At 45.2% G+C, this 26892-nt stretch overlaps 1 protein-coding gene across 1 annotated transcript in view; it reads right to left on the reverse strand.

Annotated features, from left to right (window-relative positions):
• Positions 1-26892, reverse strand: part of LRGUK (leucine rich repeats and guanylate kinase domain containing) — a 97757-nt gene that overhangs the window by 30025 nt on the left and 40840 nt on the right. The window contains exons 12-16 of the mRNA XM_008055333.2: positions 24751-24870; positions 17100-17196; positions 12584-12697; positions 8700-8901; positions 7036-7131 (exon numbers count right to left, since the gene is read on the reverse strand). Of these exons, the coding sequence (XP_008053524.2) occupies positions 7036-7131; positions 8700-8901; positions 12584-12697; positions 17100-17196; positions 24751-24870 (629 nt within the window). The remainder of the gene's footprint in view (positions 1-7035; positions 7132-8699; positions 8902-12583; positions 12698-17099; positions 17197-24750; positions 24871-26892) is intronic.

Genomic DNA, 26892 nt, shown 5'->3' on the forward strand with positions numbered 1-26892 from the left:
AGGCGCGGGGGTCCGGCTGTCCGCGCCCTCCACGGGACCCTGCGGTCCGGGGAGGGGCTCTGGGCCCGCATGCAGTCTCACCAGGCGCCTGGGAGAGGGCACCAGGTGCGCCGGGACCCCCGGGAGCGCCCTCCCGCCGCGGGCAGCGCCTGCGGTAACAGAGGGAGAGGTTAGCCGAGCCGCCTCCGCCGCTGGAAGCAGCGCGACCACCGCTCCTTAATTGGGACCCCCAGGCCCGGAAAGGAATGGGGGCCACGGGGCGGCACTGACCGGTCCCTTCTTCTCGGGACGCTTGGCGCCTCGAGTTCTTGAATTTAGTGGAACTCCTGAGTTAGTGAGAACTCTAGTCCACCGCGAACGCATGAGCACAAGAGGCTTACTCGTGGAACCAAGACAGACCCGAGAGAGGGCCCAAGCGCGCAGGCTTTAAACGGTCACCACCTTAGAGGCCAGCCCTGCTATGATCGCAGACGCTCACGGACGGACTCCCAGCCCATGCAGCCCCTTCAACAGGCGCGGCACGAGTCACGTGCCACCAACACCCAAGGGGCAGGAAGCTCAAGGAAGCCCGAGTGGTGAGCAGGAGGGGAAGGAGTCTCTGGGCGCTCGGCTCAGAGGGGCTGCCGCCAGGGCCCCGCTTTCTCTCCAGGTCCACCCTGGCCTCGAAGACAGCTCCGAGGCGCTAGCAGGGCTGGGGATGCCGAGGGGCTGCCTCCTCTGTCACCATGGCGACCGGGTCTCAGGACCCGCCTCAGAGTTACCATCCTGCAGCAGGCACTGGGCAGGACCCTGAGGTATGCTGGTGGCCCAAATGCCACCTCACCCCAGGCCTAAGCACGCGGCCCTGGGCAGCCTTGAAGGAGCCAGCCTCAGCTCACTCGGGAGATCCGCTACTCAGCGACTCCAAACCGAATCAGACCTGGAGGTGACGCTGAGCAGTCCCTCCCCAGACGCACAGCAGGCCCGGCCACCAACCTCCTCAGAGGCAGGACGCTGCGCTTGGCCGCCTTGAACCTGGGTGCTCAGAGGCTTTTGCCTGCCTCCAGGGAGGGAGGGAGCAAGGACAAACTTGCCTGTGGTGGGCTCTGGGGGGGCCGTCCCCACCTGCCTGTCTCCCTAGTTTCCAGTCCTTATAGCAGTCTGGAAGAGCCACAGGGCAACGTCAAGATACAAAGCACTGGCAAAGCCGAGGCAAATGCATGGAGAATCAGAGGCAGATTCAGGTTATCGGGGTTGAAGGGTGTCACTGGGTGATGGGCACAGAGTTTTGCTTTGGAGTACTGAAAATTTTGGAAATAGGTAGTGGTATGGTTATACGACATCATGACTGTAATTAGTGCCATTGACTTTACATTTAAAATGGTTAGACTGGCATATTTTATGTGATGTTATGCTTTTCACCACAAGAAAAACGTAATTTAAAAAGATAGAAAAACACGAAGAACAATGAAACCCAACGCTAAAGGTTCTTTCCCTCTTTAATCCCTCCTGGTATCCTATAATCAAACACACAAGGGCTTTTCCTCCAATGCCACAGTTTAACAACTGGCATCATGTAGTAAATGATACCAGGCTTTTTATTAAGATTAAGGGAACTTTGTGGACTAGTAAATGGCTCGGTTTTCCTCTATGTGACTCACCACAACCATCACAGTTCTTTCTACCAATTCTAAATAATTTTTGCAAATATAATTTAATTTTATGACCTTTATAGCAAGAACTCAGGATGGACATTGGTTCAGCTTTCTTAAAGCTGCGTTGGAAGCACTGACTATCCCAGAAATAGGTTGCACAGCCACAAATGGACGGAAAGACATTCTCACACTGAGTTGTGAATAGACAAGTTTGTCCTTTCTTCTATTATGGAAACAATATTGTTTACTCATTTTCTTTAAAGTCCTCACGCTTCAGAAACCAATAAAACCTACATTACTATAAGAAAAAAAGGACAATTCTATACCTAAATTGGCATACATTTTAGCTTAATGGTACATCTAAAAACTTTGAAGATTTATATTCATTCTGCAACTCAAGTTACTATTTTATACATGCACTAAATGAAAATTCAGTTCATCTGTCCACTGGTAAAGGTTACACTTCTGGGTACAGGCTGATGGATGCTGTACTCAGAACTGATAGGTCTTGGGCTTACTTGTATCATTAAGAGTAGAAATTGAAAGTACATTCCTTGTTACAAGTTAGCAATAAGGCAAAGCTATGTGTTACTACTTCAGATGTTCGAGAATAATCTCAGTTTGCACTGGCACAGGCTTACCACTTCAAGCAAAACAAAGCTGCTGATCATACAATCTCTGTCCAGACTGACCCTACCCAGAGCTAGTCTAGCCCAGTAGGAAGTCCTCAGCTCTAGAAAGCCAAATTCTAGAATGCCTACAATAGTATATATAGGTTTTTATTTTAAGAAAATTATTTCTCTAATTTAAGTAATAATTATGGTTAGAGTTAGAACAGAAAGCTTAGGCTTCATATTGCTAGTCCAGTTTTCTAATTGCTCAAAGCTATCTTTCACAGAATCCTATATTTTTTTTCATTTAATTTTTTCCCTTTGGTAGCTCAATTATTCTTAAAATTTCCACTACACTAAAATTATTGTTTTTTATTTCTAGAAGTCCCATTTATATAAGTAATGTAAGTATTCATGTAAATAGACCTAAACTATAAAACTTAAAATCAGAGTGACCCAGCTCAGAGCAGAAGCAAAGAGGCGCAGTTGCAGCCAGCCCAGGTGGTTACTCTGCTGGGGCTCTGGGCCCTTCTCAGGCAGCCCTGACCTCCTTGTATGGTGATTACAGGTGGGCCCTCTCTCCTACAGTGGACCTGTACGTATTTGGCTCATAGTCCTTGGCACACACTTCCCAGCCCCAAAACTCAGACAGAACATTGTCTCTGCTTCTTGGGCCACCAAGACACCATGAAAGCTTATGCATAAGGACTGTGGAGATTAGGATTGTCAAATACTCATGTGGAAAATGTCCAGCCTCCACAGTGTCACTTTGTGTGCAAATTTATTCTTAAATATCAACTGAAAAAACTTTCTCCACAAATTAATTGTATAAATAAGATAAAGTGGTTGGCTTAAGAAAACATATTGTTTCCCAAAATACTAAACTTGCCAGAAAAGCAGATGTCTGTTGAGACTACGGCTTTGATGTATGAATTACAAACCCTCCTACCCAAGTTTTAAGTTGGAATTATATTAGTCAATCACTGGATGGCTCGGTTTCAGTTATGAAATACAACTGAAAGTGATAAAATTTTTATAAATTCTGTAATTCACACTTGTCATTAAGTCAGCCAGGCCTGACCTAACTAGTTCAAATAGATAAAGTTTTATGATGCCCCTTAAAATGAGAGACCGTTCTCTGGACTATTGATTTGCCATACAGCAACCATACCCTGCAGTCAGTGTTCATGATAATTGTAGAATAATAAATAACAGATGTGCCAACTGTATTTCTGACAAAGGCCTAATATCTAGGATCTTCAAGGAGCTCAAATGTGCTGAAAAGAAAAAAACAAACAACCCCACTACAAAGTGGGCAAAAGATATGAATAGACACTTCTCAAAAGAAGACATGAGAGCAGCCAACAGATACATGAAAAAATGCTCAGCCTCACTAGTCATCGAAGAAATGTAAACTAAAACCACACCGAGATACCACCTAACTCCAGTCAGGATGGCCATCATTCATAACTCAAAAAACAACAGATGCTGGACAGGATGCGGGGAAAAGGGAACACTTCTACACTGTTGGTGAGAGTGTAAACTAATACAACCTCTGTGGAAAACAGTGTGGCAATGCCTAAAATATCTAAAACTCAACTTCCCATATGACCCAGCAATCTCCCTTCTGGGAATATACCCAGAGGAACTCAAATCATTCTGTAAAAAAGATACTTGTGTATACATGTTTATTCCAGCATTATTCACAATAGAAAAAACATGGAACCAACCGTGCTGCCCATTGAAAGTAGACTGGATTAAAAAAAAAAAATGTGGTACATATACACAATGGAATATCACACAGCCATAAAGAAGAACAAAATTATGAACTTTACAGCAACTTGGATGGATTTAGAGTCTATAATACTCAGTGATCTATCACAGAAACAAAGAACTGAGTACCACATGTTCTTACTCATAAACGGACCCTGAACAATTATCATAATATTGTAAGAAAAGGATCGGCAGTAGTGGGAAACTGCCAGGGTGCAGAGGCACACTTCATCAATAAGGGTTCCTAGTCTCAAATAGTGGGGACAAAAGTAAGGCCCAAACTTTACCTGTACAATGACCATTTGTATACCCAACCTTTAATTGTGCCCTACATCTTTAAAGTAAAAATTAAAAAAAAAAAAAAGAACACAGAGATGGAATCTCACCAGCTACTGAGGTGAAGTCTCATTCAAGTGGCCACTCAGAGGCACGTCGGATTCAGAAACGCACATTTCTCAGTGACTGAGAACTACTCATTTTTATCCAGACCCACAAGAGACTAAAGGAGTGCACTGATTAATTTTGGTGGGTGTGGGGCCTGGCTCAGGGATCAGGGCAGGGTGTTGTCATGTCATGTCGAACCTTCCCACAGGGGCAGGTTCATCTGGGAGAGCCAGATGGAAGATCAGAAGGTTGCTTGGTTGACAAAGAATTAAAGCATGGGGAGCAGATTTCCTCAAGAGAGTCCCAAAGAAGCCTGATGGGGCTGACTATGCTCCCCTACACATGGCTCCGTAAGAACCAATGCCTGACAGACACAGAGCAGGGCTGGACAGACACATGGATGTACTGCTAATTCCATGTCTTCCCCACCCCTGGGGGATGAGCACAGTCCTGCGTGCCTGCATCCATGTCTATTTCCAGACAGGTCAGACTTTCCTTAAGGACCTTCCCATCAGTAGGTTATAGCCTGGCTACTTGGTATACGAGACACATGTAGATGGAAATTCTCAGCCATCACCTGTTGATTTTTACGAGTGTCCCACTGACCTCACTCCAGAACACCAGGGGCCCTTAACCTGAGAAAAGTGTGCAAAATTGCCAAGCAGCACAATTGGTTTGAACTCCGGCAAAATCGTGACCTGGCCCGCCAGGATGTAACCAGGCAGGCAGAATCATATTTGGGCCAAGAGTCTCGAGCTGCAACACAAGCCGCATAGCATCGCAAAGCAGCGGGGGCTTGGGCTGACATCTATCTGATGGAGGCTTTGTGGGGATGGAATTCCATCCACCAAGGGGGCCTCGTAAGTTATTACTGTGGTAGAATACCACACAACACAACACTTATTGTCTTAGCCATTTTGAAGTGTACCGTTCAGTGGCCGTGAGTGGACTCACTGCTGTGCAACCATCAGCACCATCTGTCTCTAGAACTCTCCTCAAGTGAAACCCTGTGGCCCAGCCCCTGGCAACCCGTCTGCCTTCAGGTCCTTCCTATAAGTTGAAGCATACAAGGTGTGTCCTTGTGTGACTGGCTTATTTCACTTAGCACAATGTCCCCAAGGTTCATCTTGTTGTATGTAGTTCATGCCAGAATTTCCTTCCTTCTTTAAGGCTGAATAATATTCCATTTCATGTAGATATCACATGTTGCTTATCTATTCATCCACTGAGGAACATCTGGTTGCTCCTACCTTTTGGCTATTGTGAAGAATGCTGCTGTAAGCACAAGTGTACAACCATCTCTTCGAGAGCCTGCTTTCAACTCTTTTGGGCATATACCTGGAAGTGGAACCACAGAATCCTATGGTAATTCTATTTTTAAGTTTTTGAGGAACCACCATATTGTTTTCCATGGCAGCTGCACCATTTTACATTCCCATTAACAGCACACAAGGGTTCCAGTTTCTCCACATTCTTACCAACACATGTCATTTTCTAGTTTTTATTTTGTTTTATAGTAGCCACCCCAATGTTGTGTGTGGTTTTGGAGGGACCTTTTAAGTACATCTCATAATGCTCAGGTATCAAAATTCTGAGTTAAGGTTTTAGAATTCCTAGATTCCAAGGAGATACACTCTCAGGCACATCATGTGCTACTCACAGTGTGTGAGGGAGGTGGGGAGCATTCCAGCTGTCTAGCAGGACAGTGAACTGAAGTTCAGAACAGTCAAGCAGTTTGCCTACAAGAGCCGCAGGGCAGGACCACGAGCACATCCTCTTACTGTGCTCCTGCCAGGACATTCTACAGTGAGCCATTCTGAGGACAAGGCAATGTGAAGAAAAGGGGAAAGGAAAGTCTTAGACTCTTAGTCCAAGCAAGAAGCACTTGGACAGAAACTCTTGGACTAGACACAAGCCTGACAAGGGACAGCACCCCAGCCTCAAGGGGAACTAAACTTCTGGAAGGCTGAGTTCTGAACCATGAGGCTAACCCTGATCTACTGCCTACTTCCAAGGTGCTGCCTGGCACGTCCCTGAGGGGCAGTCCCCTGAGTTCCATTATGGTCATGAACAGTGGTCCCCAACCTTTTTGGCATCAGGGACTGGTTTTGTGAAAGACAATTTTTCCACAGACTGGGGGTTGGGTGGGAGGGGGTGGAGGGTGGGGAGGCTTATCAGACATTAGAGTCTCCTAAGGAGCATACGACCTAGATCCCTCGGAGGTGCAGTTCACAGTAGGGCTTGCACTCCGATGAAGATCTAATACTGACGCTGATCTGACAAAAGACAGAGCTCTGGTGGTCATGCGAGCAATGAGAGAGGCTGTCAACACAGATGAGGCCTTGCACACTTGCCCGCCACTCACCTCCTGCTGGGCACCCAGTTCCTAACAGGCTATCGACTAGTTCTGGGCCGCAGCCGGGATGTTGGGGACCCCTGGTCATGGAGGCAAGCAGCACTGCAGGCCCAGAAGGCCAACTAGTGCCACCTGTTTCTGGAGACAACAGCCCCAGAAGAAGTGCAGGAATGAAAAAGGACAAGCATGAGCCTAGCTGAGAGGCACCAAAACAACCACTCAGCTCTGCTTGCCTTTCCATGAAAAACACTCACACACGAAGGGGACAGGACAGTACCTGCAGCTGGAGCCAGGCCCTTGGCAGGTTCCTCAGTCAGTCCGAGATACTCTCTGATGAGCTGACTCAGCTTGTGGTAGGCCGTGTCCAGGTCATCTGCAGCAAGGGAGAGCGTGCGCTTTATTTAAAGGAACGACAACACGTCCACACCCGGCCGATGGTCAGCTGCCAGTATGGGATCTGTTCACCACATTTACTGGCAGAACCCCAAGACAGCCCTGACAGTGCATCAGTCCTGCACCCCACCTCCCCTTACATGTGGACAGAACCTGTGCAGGCCACGAGACCATCATCCCTGTGACGATGGTACATGACATGCAAAAGGGATTTTGCAGGTGTGGTTAAGGCCACGAAAGGATGACTTTGGGTTCATCAAAAGGGAGGCGATCCAGAGGGACCCCCTAATCACACGGGAGGAGTTGTCTCTGGCTGTTGGTGAAGAGCGGGTAAGAGCCTCAAGGGATGAGGAGGACTGGACATGCCGCTGCTGGCTGGAAGGCAACAGGCCACACGGACAAGGCCTGGGAACCCCCGAGGAATGAGGACAAAACCCGGCAGAGAGCTGATAAGGAGCCAAAAGTCTCAGTCCTACACCCACAGGAAACTGCATTTTGCCAATAAGGATGCACTTGAGGCAGATTTTCCCCAGAGCCTCCCATGAGACCTTAGTCCTCTGACACCCTGAGCAGAGAGAATCGAGTTATGCTGCCTCGGACTTCTAACCTACAAAGCTGTGAGCTAATAGGGTGCTGTCCCAAGACACCAGGTGGGTAATTCCTCTGTAGGAACAGAGAACAAATGCTACTCTGTAATATGGGAACATGTTTCAGAGATCAAAAACTACTAAGTTGAACTATATGAAACTGCTGTTTTCATTGGTCAAAATAGGTGAATATCACCAATCTCATATAGTTCAACCTAATGTCCCCATCCAACCAGTCCCTACTCCCCCAACAGGTCATCAGCATTACTGGCTTTTTGAGGATTCTTCCAGAGATTTTTTATGTAGTAATAGAAAATACAATTACATTTTTTAATAAACCATAAATGATGGCATACTATACCTATGGCTGTTCACCTGTCCTTTTTAGTAACCATATGGCTTGGAGATATTTCCTCATCTGTGCACAGAGTGTTTTCTCATTTATTTTTATGGCTGTGTAATATAGTACAGTTTTAAAAATATGTAGGATTTTTCATATCTCAATAAATTCTCCCATGGACTATTACTTTAAATTAAATGGCCATTCTAAGCTAGTTCTTGAAAATGTTTGTTTTACACAGATATTTTCATAGCTATTTTTAGTAGTTGGGTTTTTAGCCTATATGTAGATCAGGGAAAAAATTGCCTGAGTTTCATATACCTTTCTAGGAATTTAAATGTATATGATCTAATTTTGTTCTCATAGTGTTCCCTGAAATGGGAACCTAGTCCAGGCTCATGCTACAACAAGTCTTTTTAGTGAAGATCTTAGGAAATAACAGAGACAATGCTCTGATTCAAGCTGTAGAAGCCTAGATCCCTCTTACTCCTTTAGGCGACTCTTTATAACTCACTGCTATAAGGAAAATGTCTTTTACCTGAGGATTTTCTTCCCATGAAACAAACCTTCAATTCAGTAACCTTATATTTCACAAATAAAACTTTGCTGAAAGTTACCAACCTGCATTGATTACTGCATCAAAATATCCTGGAAGTTTCTGATTAATTTCAGTATAAAGGTCCACTCTGGAGACAGCAAATTCAATTTCTGCACGACTGAACAATCCTTTTCTCCGCAAGTATCCTTCATATTTTTCCTTGTTCATGGGCACCACCAGGATATATCGAGGCTCAAAATAGGAATATTTCAAACTTCTTACACCCTATGCGTTTAAAGAAAGATAACAGGCTGGAAACAGATACATGATTTAGGAATAATTTTGGAGACATCTGACAGCCCTGGTCTAAGAAGTAGAATTATATTGAAGAATTTACTTTATCTGTATAATTGGCTATTTTTCCCTGTCTCAAGGTTAGATTACTTTTCTCTTTTCATCAAATACTAGATTGTCATTGGAAATGCTTAAATTCATTCCGCCTGGTTTTCCTCTAACTAATCATTCTAACAAATGTGGCTGTTGTAAGATTACTGGATATAAGATAGGTAAATTCACAGCAACACTGCGACTTTATTCTGGAGAAGTACTTTCAATTCTGCCTTTTTTTAATTATAAAGATGTGGGGTACAATTCAGGGTTAGGTATACAAATGTTGATCATTCAGGTACCCTTGTTGATGGGGTGTGCCCCTCCCTCCCCTAGTAGTTTCCCTCAACTGCCAATCCCACCCCCCTCCCCTGACAGTTTACCACTACTGGCAATTAGACAAGAGAAGGAAATCAGGGTATCCAAATAGGAAAAGAGGAAGTCAAGTTATCCCTCTTTGCTGACGATATGTTCCTATATCTTGAAAATCCAAGAGAATCTGTCAAAAACCTGCTTGCACTGATAAAGAACTTTGGCAAAGTCTCAGGGTACAAAGTAAATGTGCAAAGGGCAGTTGCACTCCTATACACCAACAACAAACAGGCAGAGATCCAAATAAAAAGCACAATCCCATTCACAATAGCCACCCAAAAAATGAAATACCTTGGCATCTTCCTAACCAGAGAAGTGAAAGACTTTTACAATGAAAATTGCAAAACACTCCTCAAAGAAATCCAAGAAGACAAAACAAATGGAAAAATATTCCATGCTCATGGATAGGAAGAATCAACATTGTTAAGATGTCCATCCTACCAAAGGCAATCTACAGATTCAATGCAATACCATTAAGTTACCAACATCATTCTTCTCAGACCTGGAAATGACAATACAGCAATTCATATGAAAACATAAACGACCACGAATAGCCAAAACAATCCTTAGTGAAAGAAACAAAGCAGGAGGTATCAGAGACTTCAAACTTTACTATAAGGCTACAGTAATCAAAACAGCCTGGTGTTGGTACAAGAACAGGCATATAGACCAATGGAACAGGATAGAGATTCCAGAAGCAAAGCCTCAATTTCTCAAACAACTCATCTTTGACAAAGCCTCCAACGACAACCACTGGGGGGAGGAGAACCTATTCAGTAAACGGTGCTGGGAAAACTGACTGATCACATGCAGAAGATTGAGACAGGACCCCTACCTATCACCACACACAAAAATTAACTCTAAATGGATCAAAGACCTAAATGTAAAACCTCAAACTATAAGAATCTTAAAAAACACAGGAGATACCCTTATGGAAATTGGAACTGGCAACCAACTTCTATTCAGAACCCTAAAGGCCCATACCTTAAGAAATAATATAGACAAGTGGGACTTCATCAAACTAATGAGCTTCTGCAAAGCAAAAGAAACCATCAAGATAGTGGGGAGACAGCCCACACAGAATGAGAAAAAATATTTGCGAACTGTATATCTGAGAAAGGCCTAATATCTAGGATCTACAAGGAACTTAAATTCTGCCTTTCAAGAGGCTTCTTTGGAACTCCAGGAGATAAGATTTTGCCAGGAGAAAAGCCTCCTCTCCAACTCCTTGATTGTGCTCCTAAATCAGCATCCCAGTGAGGCTGGTTCCGAAGAGTTCCATGGCCTCTACCAGAGCTGGGAAGGTCACGCTCCTGGCCATCTGCAACCACGCGGTCCTGGCATGAAGCCGTGCAGGGGTGCCCGGGACTCTGGAGTAAGGCTGTGGCCACAGCCCTCCAGCGCCTGTGGGCTCTGCACATGCTCTTCATGTACTCCAGGGTCGCTTCCTCGTGAGTGAGATGAAAGAGTTACTCCACAGGGACCCAAAGTCCCTTCCATCTCAACGTCTCATCACCGGTTTAATTCAGTGTTCAAAATCTTTGTTTTAAAAATTCAGTGGGAAGCAATACCAGCTCTTTTTAAGAGAGTCACGGACAAGGGCAATTTGGAAAAACATGTTAGCTGGGAAGAATCAGGGGCATAAAGCCCAGGTTACAGACTCAAGCTCCTGGAAGGAGAAGGACTAATGCTCAAGGAGCAGAAAAGGTAAGCAGGGAAGGAGGAGACGCCAGCTGCAGGGATCCCACACTCAGAGGCAAACCCGTTTTTGTTTCTGCCTTGCCCAAGGAAAAAATTGCTTAGAAAAGGCCTTTCATTTAGTGGAGAAACAAAGAAACCCTTCTTAAAGATGCCAAAGCGATTAACTGCAGGGAGATAAGAATGGAAATACTTGGAAGTCAGGAAAGTTGGAGAGCTGGGTGAAGCACAGCCAGTTTCACTGAAGACACACTCACACCACTGCCAAGGAGCCAAAGGGAGTTGTGGTCCCTGGCCCGTGACATCACAGGGAAGAAGAGGAGAAGGACTCAGAGGCGTCCGTGAAGGAATACGCACCCAACTTGCCTAGGTTTTGTTTTCTGTAAGTCTGGGCTAATTGAATCATTTTTATACCATTTCTTTTTTGAGTTCACAAGTGTCATACTGCTTAGTGAAGATAATTGGCAGAAACAATAAACTATCTTTGAAGATGTCAAATACTCAATAAAGCTGTATATTTTTAAAAATAAGTGAGTGGGAAATTCACAGTTTTACTCTAGATCTTAATTTTGGAGAAATTTCTATACTCTAATTAGAGAAGACTATTAGGGGAAGACGGGATATTGGGGCAGAAAAACCTCCTGAAATCAGCGAGTCTACACGGCCAGAAGTATAAAATGTCACCCCCATGAGTGATGGCACTCAAGGGCAATGCAGTCCCACACTTCCCGGTGGTAGGAGAACATGGCCCACCACACGGTGTCCATCGTCCTGGGAACAGAAACCGATTCCTTGCCCTGTGGCAGTCAGGCTTAATCAATGCCATTGTATATAAACAGAAAGGAAAAAGGATAATTTACAGATAAATAGCTTAGAAAGTAAATCTTGAGTGACAGTTTTATCACAACACCCATGTAGGCGCAGTTTCTTGTTTCGTAACCCATTGCTCAGATTTTCATGTCTCTTGCCTCCTGCCAATTATAAACAGAACACCTCCCATTTCTCCTGTGTCCAGCTGGGTGCTGTCTGCATGGGTAGCCTCCTCCCAACCTCAAATACACACACACACACACACACAAACACACACGCACACACACACACACACACACACACACGTGCACATACAGAATCACATGGCCAGAACGGTGGATCACACCTGTAATCCCAGCCATTGGGAAGCCAGGGCGAGAAGACTGCTTGAGCCCAGGAGTTGGAGACCAGCCTAGGCAACAGAGCGAGACCTAATCTCTCCAAAAATATCAAAATATTAGCCAGTTGTGGTGGCACTCGCCTGTAGTCCCAGGTACTCAGGAGGCTGAGACAGAAGAATTTCCTGAGGCAGCAGTGAGCTGTAATGGTGCCACTGCATTCCATCCTGGGCAACAGAGTGAGATCCCTGACCCATAAATAAATAATCACATGTACCCCAAAATATGTACATCTATGATGTATCAATAAAAGTAAATAACACTAAAAAAATACACAGAAACTCACACACTCATTAACTTACTTCTATTTCCATATGAGCACAGCTGGCTAAGCCATCTCTTGCGATGCCTTCTATGGTGTCCCTACTTAATCCATAATTGTGATTACCATAACTAAACGTTAGAATGAATTTCCCCTGGAATTTGAGAAGAACAGAGAATTTCATATAACAGCGATCAAAATAGGATTTAATATAAGTGAAATCACTGGTGTCTTATTTTCATATAATTTCACAAACCTTGCAAATATTAGCAACCATATAAGAATGACAACAGAGTTATGAAACTTTATTAAAAACTGTGACAGAGAAATGTATCCAGAATTCTCAGCTGACCAAAAAAAATGAGGTTTCTGGAGAAGACCTGCTGATCACATGTGAGAGGCGTGCCAGGGCACTGAAGCTTCTAGTGGAATATATGGTTTTGCTTATTTACCCGCTCCCTGCCACCAGGGATTAATACTTACTTATCCTGCTCCTACACCACCAGTCTTCGCGATCGAGAGGGTAAGGCTGCCGGCTTGCCCTCTGCCTGCATTTCAGCCCATGCCAGATACCAGGCAGGGGGGCTTCTGTTCCAAAAACTTTGCATTCCAAAATAAGCCACGAATTACAGATAATTCCAGAAGGCCATGAATTTCAGGGATACCCTAAAAACTTCGAAAAACAGACCTGTCCTGGTTTGTTTGTTTTATTATGAAAGTAGCTTTTTATTGAAACAGCCCTGAATGTTATTTAACAGAACTGATGTCTGCCCCATAGTCATTTAAACTATAAACAACCCCCTTCTCTGTATCCTGGAAGCTGGGCTCTTTGGAAAGCTGCTCCCTTGCAAAAAATGCAAGTAAAACATGTCTCTCAAAACTGGCCATGACTTTCTCCAGGACAATATTATATTTATTAAACCACTAGGTCGCATCTAGTCTGGGAGGCGGGCGGCAGTAGAGGAAGTACACACGTGTGTGGTCCAGGCAGTCTGCTGCTCCCTGGGCTGGGCGATGAGGAAATCCCCATCCTCGTCCTCAAAAGTCTCTATTCTGTTTTCCAAAAGTTAAAAACTTAACCACAAACACCCTTCAAAGCCATGTTTTGTTCTTGGGAGCGAATACTGTGACTCCTTCTAACACATCTAGATTGGATAGACAGCTGGCCCTCCTTCAAAGTAGACGCTTAATCTTGTTGACTGTATGTGCTAGTTAATTTCCTGTGTCAACTTGAAGGAGGTTTAGGGTGAGATGGACATTTCAACGGGTGAACTCTGGGAAGCAGATTGCCCCCACAATGTGGGTGGGTTCCATCCTCCCAGTTGCAGGACTGAACAGGACAAAAAGACCAGCTTTTGGACTCTGCACCATCCTGGGTCTCCAGGCTGCCGGCGCACACTGCAGACCCGGGCTGGCCAGTCGCCACAGCCATGTGAGCCAGTTCCTTATGTGAAATCTCTTTCTACAAACACACACTTCGTATTGGTTCTGCTTCTCCGGAGATCCCTGACTAATACTCTATGACTCGCCTGTCTTTAAAATGTACACTTGAATCACTTTCCAGATATATGCTGTAAGTTTGTTTACTTGTATGGACAAGGACCTTCCCTCTGTGAATCCAAAAAATCATTTCTGAAGGAATGGAGGGTTGCTGGTATTTTATATGCACATATGACTCATTAAACAGATTTGTTAAGAACCAAGATAAAGTGATGTCCCCACCTAGCTGGTGACACTCCTCTCATTTCTTGCTGCATGTGGATTTTCTAATAAATAGCAATTGTTAAGCCTCAAAAACCTCCAGGTCTGTGGTTTTATTTCCATAAGAAAGGGAAGGTTTCTGTGGCAGACTATATGTGTGTGTCTGTGGGCACATGGGGTGATCAGTGTGGGGAGGGATGTCAGCTGGAGGAGGCCCGTGCGTGTGGGCAGGCATGCAGGTCTGCAGAAGGAGGTCCATGCTGTGGGCAGGTGTGCAGGTCTATGGGAGGAGGCCTGTGCATGGGGGTGGGCGTGCAGGTCTGTGGAAGGAGGCCCGTGCATGTGGGCGGAAGTGCAGCTCTGTGGGAGGAGGCCTGTGCATGAGGGTGGGTATGCAGGTCTCTGGGTTATACCTGCAAGAGGTAGGTCTGATTGCCCGCAGTAGGAGTCGCTGAGGCTGTTGTTAAGGAGGCCACTGCAATGAAGGCTGGGGAGGCTATCTGGGGGTGCCATGGGGTGGGGATCTGCATGCAGGAGGCTGAGGATGTGGGTGCAGTTGGTAAAGTGTGTCATGAGTTCTGCATCCCTAGGCTTGTCTCTCTTCATGAACTGGTCTCAAGCTCACATGAGAGAAAAGAAGATCAGAGGCAAATCTCAACTTGAAGACAACAACATGATACTGAAATAACACCTGTTGGCAGAAGGAGTAAAAATAAGCACTCTTCAAACACAGGCAGATGCTTGTAACGGGAGTGAAATGATGACACTAAATACGGCATGGAAGCATGGCAGCTTCTTAGACTAGGAGTTGAACCAGACTACTTGGTCACAGATCTGACAAGGCGTGGAGCATCAGGGGAGCACACGCGGTGCTGGGAACAGATGAGCTAAGCTAAGGAAAAATGCCGTGGATGCAGCAAGAGAAACTGACGTTGACTTTGGGAGCCAGTTGTCTTCCCACTGCAAGTGTCCTAAGAGAATGCTTGTTACTAACATCAAGAGAGCTTCTCCCATATCCAGTGATGCTTTTAGAAACATGCAGCCCTTATTTATTAGGAGTGTTCTTAATAAACTTAACTGAACTGCCAAGATATAACCCTAGAAGAGAAAACTATAAATCATTTCCAAGATGTTATTTTGACAAGTTTAGAGGGAAAATGCCCAGGGGTGATAGGACTTCCTCACTTGTATTTCTCCATGAACACTAGAGAAGTCCCGAAAACATTCACCATGTATAGAGTGGGTCACTCAAAATTAAGCCTGTAGCACAACCCTCTCGGGTCCCCTCCCACGACAGGAGTTTTTCTGTCCTCTCAATAAATCCTGCTTTCAACAAAAAATTAAGCCTGTAGAAAATACAGAGCCCATACTTAAGTGCGCATTGAGGTGTGAGCCAGATCCACTGCTTTAGGGTGGAGGCAGAGGAAGAAAGAAGCGAAGGGAAGTGGGGAGCAGAGGGAGAGACCCCGCAATGGCCACGTCACCTGCTAGATGGCAGTCTTCCCAAAACAGAAACACAGATTGGTCCCTCATCCCATCCTGTGGTAGGCTTTAGAAAAAAAAAAAAAAAGGTGGGCAGGGCGCAGTGGATCACATCTGTCATCCCAGCACTTTGGGAGGCCGAGGTGAGAGGATTGCCCGAGTCCATGGGTTCCAGCCTGGGCGACTTGGTGAGACCTTGCCTTTACAATAAATAAAAAATTAGCTGGGCATGGTGGCATGTGCCTTTGGTTCCAGCTACTTGGAAGGCAGAAGTGGAAGGATTGCCTGAGCCTAGCAGGTTGAGGCTGCAGTGGCTGTGAACATGCCACTGCACTCCAGTCTGGGTGACAGAGTGAGACTCTAACTCAAAAACAACAAGGTAGTGCAGGATTCATTTGGTGATAGAAACAATGATAACATAAACAAAAACAAGGCTGAAGGTTCAGAAAAAATAGGTCTACAGATTCACTGGTAGTGTTGCAGACATGAGGCGCTTTGGGTTTAACTGGAGTCGTGGGTGGATATGTGTTGACATCAGCACGTACTTTGAACACACTAGGGTTGTGAGGATTCCCTTTGCATGTGAAGGCCAAGAAGAAACAAATAAGTTGTTTTGAAGAAAATGAATTCAAAGATGAGGGTGTTGTGAATTACCACCAATGACTAGATTATCAGGGTCTCAGTAAAAAACAAAACACCCAGAACTTAAGCTGAACAACATTACCCCATGCGTCTATCAAATGGACTCATGCAGGGCAGGAAAGACACAGTCCCCAGAGAGAGGAGGAATCTTCCCCACCTCACAGACGGCTCCTCTCTGCAGTGGAGGGCTTCCGGCTCACAGCTCAGGACTTCTCAAACAGAAACATCACCGTGGAAGGCAACATGTCCAGACCAAGCCGGCCAGACGGGACATGCCATTCAGGAGTGGTGTTTAGGATTGTGACAGCAAGAAGGCGCCTCTGATGCCACCCAGAGGTACGCTGCACAGAGTACCCAGCCCTGGAAACACTCAGGTCACAAGAGCTGTGCATTGCCAGTTCTCGGGGGGACTCTCTGTCTTGAGGAGATCTGATTAATTACAGCAGCAGCACCAGACAAGCACCCATCACAAGAATTTTTCATGATGCTTTAAAAATATCTAGTGGTTTGATTTTATTGGAAATGTACAATATTTCCTTCAAGATCATAAAATTAAAAAGCATGTGAAGAATGATGTGTCAAGCAGTTCAAGAAAAACAATCCAGTAGGAACTCACCTCTCATAAAAGCACAAACTTTCATCTTCCCTTTTTTATTTGCCACTCTGTCCTAATATTTTTGTGAGAGAACATGTATTTCTTGTGCAGCAGAAATAAAGACAAACATTCTTACCATGTTGAGCATTTCATCAAAAGAGTCTTGAGAGATAAAATGGTAATCCACTCGGTCCCCTTCTCCAAAGTAGGGCAGTCGTGTGGTGTGACAGGCCCTGAAATCACAGGACAGGTCGGCTAGTCTGTTTCTACCAACTTGGCATTCAGAATGGAAAACGCTAACAAAAATCCAAAGCTTAAGCCAAACAACATTGCCCCGTGTATCAAGTATGTCTTTTAAAAAAATGAAACCGGTCAGCAAATCATAGATCCTAAAGCAATGGGACAGTGAAGACACCGTGATTTTGAAGTGCTAGGACTACATTCCGTTCCTGTGGTCTGCAGGGATTACGAGATGGGGATTATCACCACCCGGCTCCTGTCAGTGCCACTCACCACTTTCTGAGCCTCCTCCTCTGCATCTTTAATACCGTGGGAAGCAGAACTGTCTGGATGACCCACATGCATCCACCAGAGGCTCCGTGCTCCCTCTGACCCGCAAGCGCCTTCCGCGGGCCCAGTACTTTACATGTCATCCTCCAAAAGCCTCTCCTAACCCCGCTGGTTGGATGATCCACACATGACACTCCCCCCACCCACAGGTGAGCTTGCTGGGCCCCTGGCGCTCCCCTGCGGGCAGACCTCCCGGGAAACTTGCAAGCCAGGGGGTTCCAGAGAGGTCCTTCCTCACACCAGCCACACCCCCACCACTCGCCCCCACATCCTATGGGTTTGCCCGCCTTCCCCAGCAGAGCAGAGGAGCCCTGGGGAGCACTCTGTCTCACTTATCAGCCCTGGGAGCATTCTGTCTCATTCATCCTGGTCTCCATGAATGGGACAAAGGAGGCATCCACTAGATATTTGCAAACTGAATTTAAAAGGGAAACATGTGACGTGGCCTGCCGATTGCTCCATTCTGTAGAAGACTATGAAAGTGTTGTGTCCAGGGTCACTAGCAGGCGGGGTGGGTCCGAAAGCCAGAACATGGGGCCAGTCATCCAGAACTCTAGCCTCAGATCATTCTGCCTTCCCAGCGCTGAGTTCTGGGAGATGCAAACTGATGTCTAGATTATCCTGTAGTTTTAAAACAGGAAATGAGCCAGGCTTGGTGGCTCAGCCTGTAATCCCGCGCCTTTGGGAGGCTGAAGTGAGTGGATGACCTGAGCCCGCGGGTTCGAGACCCGCCTGGGCAGTGAGACCTCATCTCTACAATAAATCAAAAAATCAGCTGGGCGTGGTAGCGCATGCCTATAATTCCGGGCTACTCGGAAGGCTGAGGCAGAAGGATCGCCGGAGCCCAGCAGGTTGAGGCTGCGGTGGCCAGGAGTGGCCACTGCACTCCAGTCTGGGCGACAGAGTGAGACTCCAACTCAAAAAAACAAACAAACAATAAATAAATAAAACAGGAAATGAGAAAGCCAAATCTCGACATGTCATTTTATTTATTCCTCACAAAATCCATGGGATAGGGGTTATTTCTTATTTTTATTTTACAGATGATGAGGCAGGTACAGTGCAGGCCAAGATGACTCCAAATTCAATTCTTTTTAAAATCACGTTAGCCGGGCTCGGTGGCTCAGCCTGTAATCCCGCGCCTTTGGGAGGCTGAGGTGAGTGGATTGCCTGAGCCTGTGGGTTCGAGACCCGCCTGGGCAACTTGGCAAGACCTCATCTCTACAGTAAATCAAAAAATCAGCCAGGCATGGTAGCACATAGCACATGCCTGTAGTTCCGGCTACTTGGAAGGTTGAGGCGGAAGGATCGCCAGAGCCCAGCAGGTCGAGGTTGAGGTGGCCGGGAGTGGCCACTGCACTCCAGTCTGGGTGACAGAGTGAGACTGCAACTCAAAAATAAAAATAAAAAAATAAAATAAAATAAAACAAAATCATGTTAAGTAAGAAAGTAGAGTCGCAACCTCAAAAGCCTCTTTATTATAAAGCCAAAGACAAATACATTTTTATAATTCATATATCACTGTTCCCTTCCATGATAGTTAAGAATTAGCTTACTAGTTAATTTTAGGGTTCTGATATTCCATTTGAGTTGTATACTCAGGAGAAAGAGTACGTTCCAGAGAAGACTGTCAACACAACGTGACATTTGTGTTGTTGTTTGGATACCCTGGCATTTCTTCACACGCCCTGCAGAGCCCTGAGACCCTCTGCCCACTGGCATCCCTGACCTTGGGAAGGGTCAGTCAGCAGCTCGGTACCTTGAGCACAGTTCCTCAGCACGACCTTCACATGCTACGCTGAGTTTGTATTTCCCAACAAAGAAAGTGAGTGGCAGGAATTTTTTCAGGATTTCTAACAGAACCAACACGTTTCTAGGCAGGCAGAAAGACGGCTCCACTGACAGGAAGAATGCTCATGGCAGAATCGGCAGCCACTGCAGTCTTCTCCAAGAAGGCCCAGGGTGACCTGTGGCTTCTGACATTTGTCGTTCCAATTTTCACACATGTGAGGGGGGACCCAAAACCCCAGAACTATCTCTTGGAGGGTAGGCTCCTTGTAGTACACTTGGAATTTGTTCCTTTTGATCAAATGGTCAACCAAAGTTTTATGTGGAGGTTTTGAGAAGGTTGCATCACAATTTATGGGAGAAACGTCCCAGTTGTGGCAAACAGGTAACTGGTTCTTCCACCACGACAACGCACCTGCCCACACCGCGCTGAGTGTTCAGCCGTTTGTGACCAAAATGGCATGACCCCTGTGCCCCACTCTCCCTATTTGCCTGAGCTCAACCCAAGCAACTTTTTTTTTGTTTCCCCGATGAAAAAAGTCCTCAAGGAGAAACATTCTGTTGGTGTGGAAGAGGTGAAACAAAAAATGGCAGACGCACTCCAAGGCATCAAAATGGACAAATTCAGAAACTGTTCTGAGCAGTAGAAAAAGGATCTCGATGGGTGCATTGCACCAAATGGAGAGGACTTTGAAGGTGACTGAAGTTTAAACATGTTAGACTAAATATTTTAATAAATTGTGGATTTTGGAGGGTCCCCCCTTGTACAAATGGTCACTGTGTAGGATGCCACCCAATATAATCGTCTTAAAAAGGACCAACGTTTCACTAAACTTATTTAGAAAAACGGGTGCAAATTTTAGACAAAGAAATTTGCTTGCACCATCACTTTCAGCACCCTCTCCTTCCCTTGTCCAAGTCTTCCCACGAGTTTATTACTTACTAATTAATTTACTAGTTAAATCATAGTAAAAGTTGAGTCATAGCTTGTACTGGGAGCCACACTCCATTAGTTTCACTCAACAGATGAAAGGATTGGGTTGGAGATGAACCCAACTGCAGCTCTGGTCCTAAAAGCCTAAGGGCGAACTTAGACATCCCAAAGGCAAGTCAAGCCCAGATGTCATGGTGGCTACCACCACACCAGACCAAATAAGGAATATCGAACTACCCAGGGAAATGTCACAGGGAGAACGGATGTCTAGCAGGGCCAGCAGGTGGGAGGGAACGCAGAATTTTTCAGTGTGATTCAGAAACATGCAGATTCAGAATCTCAATTCTGAGTCAGGTTGTCTCAGGAAATAATGAACTTCTTCTAACTGCGGATATTGAGGCAGAGGCTTGGCTGTGAGCAAAGCCGAATTCAGTCACACCTCCAAATTCACTCACACGATAGCATACCATAGTGAGTGAGCTCTTTCAATGGGTATCCACAAAAGTCCAGGTGTTCCTCAAGGAATGTGGTGGGTAAATTAAACTGTTCTGAACACTCAAGGAAGGCATGTGCCAATAAGTTGCCAGACATGATTTATGTGACCGTGGACACACATCCTGTGTCTGAGGATCACACTCCAGGAAGCCACCGCCTGCCTGCTTTCTAACTCATGCTGTCATCCCAGCCACTGGGTCCCAGCTGGGCTCCTTGTCTCTAGCTTTCCTTCTCTGAGCCCATTTCCCAAACTGCCATCAGGGGGCGCTTTCTAAAACACAGGTTTGGAAACCCTTTATGATCAGATGCCTGTCTACTTGTCCAGTCTTACCTTCTGTCATTCCCTCAGTCTCAGCATAGCCACACTTGAATGTGCACATCCAGTCAATGGGGCTGCTTGGAAAATGCCCACTCAAGCTCACATCTTTCTCTCTTTTGCTTCTGTCTCTGAGGTTCCCCATCTCTCATAAACAGCACCCACCATACTCCACTGCTAGACTGCACTTACCTTTTCAACCCCACACTAGCCTGTAAGCTTCCAAGAGGACAAGACTTGTGTCTGTTCATGTCAAAGTTTCATCACCAGTGGATAGCACATGGGCAGCTCAATAAATGTTAATAAATAAATGCACCATTCTACAAATGTGTCACATGTGCAAAAACAGACACTTCAGACTGTATTTAGGTTGCTGTAGCTCATACCATCTCATGTTAAATGGCTGTGGTCTTTTACTTTACTGTATTACAATGTGAAAAATAAAATATACTTAGCCAACATCATGAGGAGACTAGACAAATAGAGGTGGCTATGAAACCAAGACCCAAGGAAGGATCAAGTTTTCCTTTCAGGACCAGTCAGATCATATTCACGGCCTTAAGTCAGAAGACAACAGGCATGCTGACATTATTTTGTGTTGCTCTTACTACTTGGCACTTTCCCAGGAAGTTGCTAAGCTGTATACAGTTAGAAATCAAGAGAGACTCTGAAGACAGCAAATGCCCATCCCCAGGTCACCCATAGCTAATACATGAAAAGAAGAATACCCCAACTATTTCTAGAACAAGAGCAAATAGTAAAATCAACACCAAAGATGAGAGCAAGATCTCTCGGCCATATCGACATTATTTATATGACTGAGTTATGTTTTTAATATTTATATATGTTTATGCAACTTAGCATACAAAAATTTCATTGAATGCCTGATTTTGGATCAATGTAATTTAACAAGGAAGTAAAATAGTAGGAGAAAATTAAATAAATCGAAAGGAAAGAAAAGATTTATGCAAATGGTGGCAAAAGTGCCTTTTAAAATGTTTTTATGTCTCATAATGAGACTGTATTCCTGCCTTTTTTCTCTTCACTTAATTAAAAATCAATAAAACTTACGTTGGATAAGGAATAAAATAAAAGAAAATATAAGCAAGAGCAACGCCTCACCCTTGAGGATGTGCTCTGGTTTCACCCCTAGTTTTTATTACGAAGTTGCTGCATACAGTGGTAGAACTAGCTTACTTTCTCAATGATGGAAGCATTAGTTGTCCAATACGCTTGTTATCCTGTGACATAGTCTTTTATTCATGCCTTGACGGAATCCTTAGGATAATCTGCCACCAAGCAAATCCTGACTTCTGCCTCCGTGAGAACGACAGTGAGTGCTCCCGATCTGGGAGGGAGGGACAAGGGCGGATATGGTTGGTGAGGGCGTGGGAGTCTCCTTCACGCACCACACACTCCAGTCGGAGGAGAAGGCCGCAGTGGTGGCAGGACCGGGACAAGAGCATGCAGCTAGTTGCAGGATTTTGCTTAGTGTCTCCACATAAATCTCACATGGCACTAATTACCCAAGGTCTGGGTTCCCCACGAGATGACCAATTTCACAAGGCAGGGACCTCACCAGGTCTGCACCCACTGCATGACCAGGGACTGGCATGGGAGGAATCCTGCACTTATCCCCTGAAAGAATGAACAAACGAATGGATCCATCCCTCCCTCTATATCTCCATCAGTGGAGGCTGGGGAAATAACCGATGCTTCTCATGACAGTCATTCCCACCAGATGTTGCTCACAATACCATTAATTCAGCCATCCTTTCACTCACTCAGTCTGTGAGTTGGTCACTTAAATATTTACCACGGTTTTATTAACAGCCTGGTCGTATGCGGGAATTCAATGGTGAACAAGGCTGACACGGCCTCTACCCCACTCACAGACAAGCAGGGAAAAGAGACACTGAAGAAACTGGTCGCGAGCACACCAGATAGGTAGGCTAATACGGGAAGCAAGGGGCTCCATGAAGGCAGCAGTGGGGTACCTGGCCAGGTAAGTGTGAAGTGGAGACGGTCAGCACAGTGATGATGAGTTAGCAGCCCTCCAAGCAGACACCGACTGGGCAGCACATCCCAAGCAAACAGGACTGGGCTTCGGCCACTGTAGCACAACTGGCATCATGGGAGCGGAAGGAACCAGGGCGCCTTCTCTGACAGGTCACACGGGTTTGTGAAGGTGCCAGGCTCACACAGCGTGAGTTCACATGCGCCCCACCCTGGTTGGGCCCTCCACTCACTGCGTCCACCTGTCCCTTAAGCAGGCTTAGCACCCTTGCATGTAAGCATTATGCATGTTGTACTTTTTATTCTGATACTGTTAATTTATTTTTGTTACTTCAGGGTGTTTAGAGTGTATTAGTCAATAAATTATCCTGTAGCATCTACGCCATAGGGTTGCTCCAATGAGGGTGCAATTGTGCATTTCTAAATAAAGGGCCTGTTTAAAATAGTGCGTGCATTGTTTGGACAGTGTAGCTGCAGGGAACAGTCTTTTTTTGCAATGCATTAGAAAATAATTTGTGCTTGTTTTCCTGCTGTCCTACATCCTTGGCTTGCTGATAGACACCACTAATCTAAAAGTAATTTCTTTGCCATACATAAAAAATACGAGAGCAAACCGGTTTAAGAGACCACAGAGATAAAATTCTAAATCTGATTCCCAGAAATCTCTATAAAATCCATCAATCCAGCTGGAGGGTTTTTTGGGGATTGATCTAATTTTTAGGATACTTTCCTCTACTTTAACTGGGTCATTCGGAAACCAGAGAACATGAAGTGAACTGAATGCTGACTCCCAGGAAAGGAAAGGAAACCCTGGCTGCCCCTTCCCTTCCTACCTCCTGAAATACACTCCAAGAGAGGAAGCCCCATCTGGAGTAAAAGCCTCTCAAAGGGCATCCACTCTGCTCCGGGCACAGTCAGTGGAGCCTGGCCCTGACCTGCCCCGCCCCACCACACCCTGGTGACCCGTGCTGCCGCGGCTCATGGTAACAGGAGAGTGTGTGAAAATGCCATCATACTTAACAAAAAGGGCACATCTCCAACCCTGGACAGTGACTTGCGCTGGGACTGAATTAAGTTAGACATTTGGAAAGGCAAAGTCTAAAGCAAAAATGTATATCACAGTTGAATAAATGGCAAAGAGGCTGATGAGCCTTTCCTGGAAAAGGTGTGTAATGGCATGAGCGAGCCAGGCTTGCCTGCCTGGACTTGGGGGATCACTGCTGTGTGTTCAGTCTGCTTCACAAAGGATAAGCTGTCTGGCTTCATCCTGCAATATGTTGCGTTCTTCTCCCATGACCAGGAGCCTGCTTTGGCAGTCATCTCTACTATATCCAGTAGAATGGCCGGAGAATCAACATTCCACCAGTCTGAGACCAGGTCAGCACAGGGATCCAATTTCATCGATAATCTGCCTTCGAGGATCAACACTCACCGGAGTGCTGTCCTTGCTAAGAGTTAATATCTACTGAACATTCAATTCACTTACCACTTCTAGCTTTATTGTAAAATATAACTCAAATATTAAGTTGTTTTGTACATTTTTGAACTTGCTTAAAATTAACAGCCAAATTTAGCAATAGCTGAGATTTTACTAGGAATGAACTACTGGTGATACATGCAACAGCCTGGATGAATGTCCAAGCCTCACAAGCCCGTAAACAAACTTACCCGTATCTGAAGTACGTACTCAGCTGTCTGCAGAGGCGATGGGCAAGTTCTCGCTTCCCACAGGCTTCAGGACCAGTTAGTATCAGCATAGGGTATGGGGCGTCCAGGCTGGGCAGGGTGCTGCAACACAGAGCCAGACTCAGTGTCTCCTCCTTCTGTCAGACAGACAGCATACTGACTCCCTCCATCTGGTCATCACCAGCCCAGCTGAACAAGCACTTGCTACATAAGACACTTACTGAAGGACAGCTGTGTTAACAAGATTTTTTAAAGGAAAAATGTGGTAGTATACATTAGTTCTTGATAGCTAGAGTGAAGTATTCCTCCCAGAACTTATCAATGAAAGAAATAAGACTGTGCTCTGAAAGTTAAAAGTTTAATGCCTATACTATTAGATTAAAATACAGATGTCCAAGCAAACTTCACAGTAGTAACTGAAATGCACCTTCGTGATTGCTGTACACCAGGCACGGCTCTGGGAGCTGCTGTGTATTACTTCACTTAATTACCACGGGAAGGTGATGGAGGTGTCTCTGTTACTATCTCCAATTAACACATGAAGAAACTGCAGTGCAGGGAGGTTGATTAACTTGCTCAAAGTAAGAGCTACTCAGAAAGAAATTACATGTGTATCTGGGCTTGGCTTCTCAGTCTGGAGACTGGCCTAGAAAATGAATTTGTTAATAAAGTCTCCTGCAACATGCTGAGTTGATGTGTCTGGACTCCATTTGTGAGACAAATTGTAGAAATACAGAATAAAATACTTAAAAATGTAAAAACACGTGACTGAGGCATGGATCCTGTGAGGATCCTAAGAAACAGCAGAGTCCTCCATCTCTCTGGATAGCTTCAGAAAAACTTGAGCAAACAGCCTATGGCAAACACACACAACCAGGAGGAAAGGTAATGCCATGAGCCACGGACTCATGAAAGCAGCAGGAGAAAGAGAGGGGAGGCAGGGGCCGGACCCTACACGCCCGGGGACGAGGGAACCCCAAACAGCCCCTGGGCACTCGCGGAAAGCAGTGGGCTAAAACCACATACGCAGAAACCTGTACACATACGCTCGAGCTGGCGTTCACTATAAGAGCCAAAAGCTGGAAGCACCTGATGTCCTTCCACAGGTGGATGTTAAACTCACTGTGATGCATCCATACCACGGACTGCAACTCAGTCAGAAAAAAGAATGAGCTGCTGATACATGCAACAGCCTGAGCGGATTGGAAGGGAATTATGCTGAGTGGGGAAAAAAAGCCATCCCTAAAGGTTATACACCGCATGATTCCATCTACATGACATCGATGAAAGGACAACTAGTAGAGATGGGTACAAAGCGATGGTGGCCAGGGGTTGGGCAAGATGAGAGGGAGGGAGAGGCGGTGGCTGTGAAGGGTGTCGTGAGGGATCCTTGAGACAAAACCTCTGTTAACTTGACTGCAGAGGTGACCAGATGGATCTCCATGTGATGAACTTGCATAGAGGTAAATGAGACAGATGTCCAAACATATGCAAAACTGGGAAACCTGAGAAGGTTGGTAGGTTTCCTGGCCAGTTTCCTGGTGCTCGCTGTTCTACCAGGTTACAAAAGGTGTCTCCATTGGGAAACTGGGTGAAAGGTACATGGAGTTACTCTGTACTATTTCCTACAACTGAATGTAAATCTACAATTATCTCAAAATAATTTTTAAATGACTAAGAAAAAAATATTTGGGAGAAAGTGACAGTTATTGAAAATAGGCAAAGGAGATCTTCCTGAAGAAGAAAACCAAAACAAAGGAACAGAAAACATATTAAAGGCTATAATTCAAGAAAACGTCCCTGAAATAAAATAATAAAAAACCCTATATATCGAAAGAGCACCCATGATACCTGAAGTATCTGCCCAGAACACCCAGTACCAAGACACAGTACCAAATTACTGGGCTTTAAAGACAAAGAAAAAAATGTCCAACTAGAAAAAGAGAGCACATGACTTACAAGGAAGAGAAAATTAAATTATTATCAGACTTTGACATCATTTTATTTCAAAAGAAAATGGAGTACATTCAAGAAAAAAGTGTGAGTCATGAATTTTATATTTGGCAAAAAGGGCTTTCAAGTATAAAGGACACAAATTATTATAACAGGCAAGAATTCAGGGGA

Source organism: Carlito syrichta, unplaced genomic scaffold (genome assembly GCF_000164805.1).
Source record: "Carlito syrichta isolate Samal-C Ts95f unplaced genomic scaffold, Tarsius_syrichta-2.0.1 Scaffold301825, whole genome shotgun sequence".
NCBI lineage: Eukaryota > Metazoa > Chordata > Mammalia > Primates > Tarsiidae > Carlito > Carlito syrichta.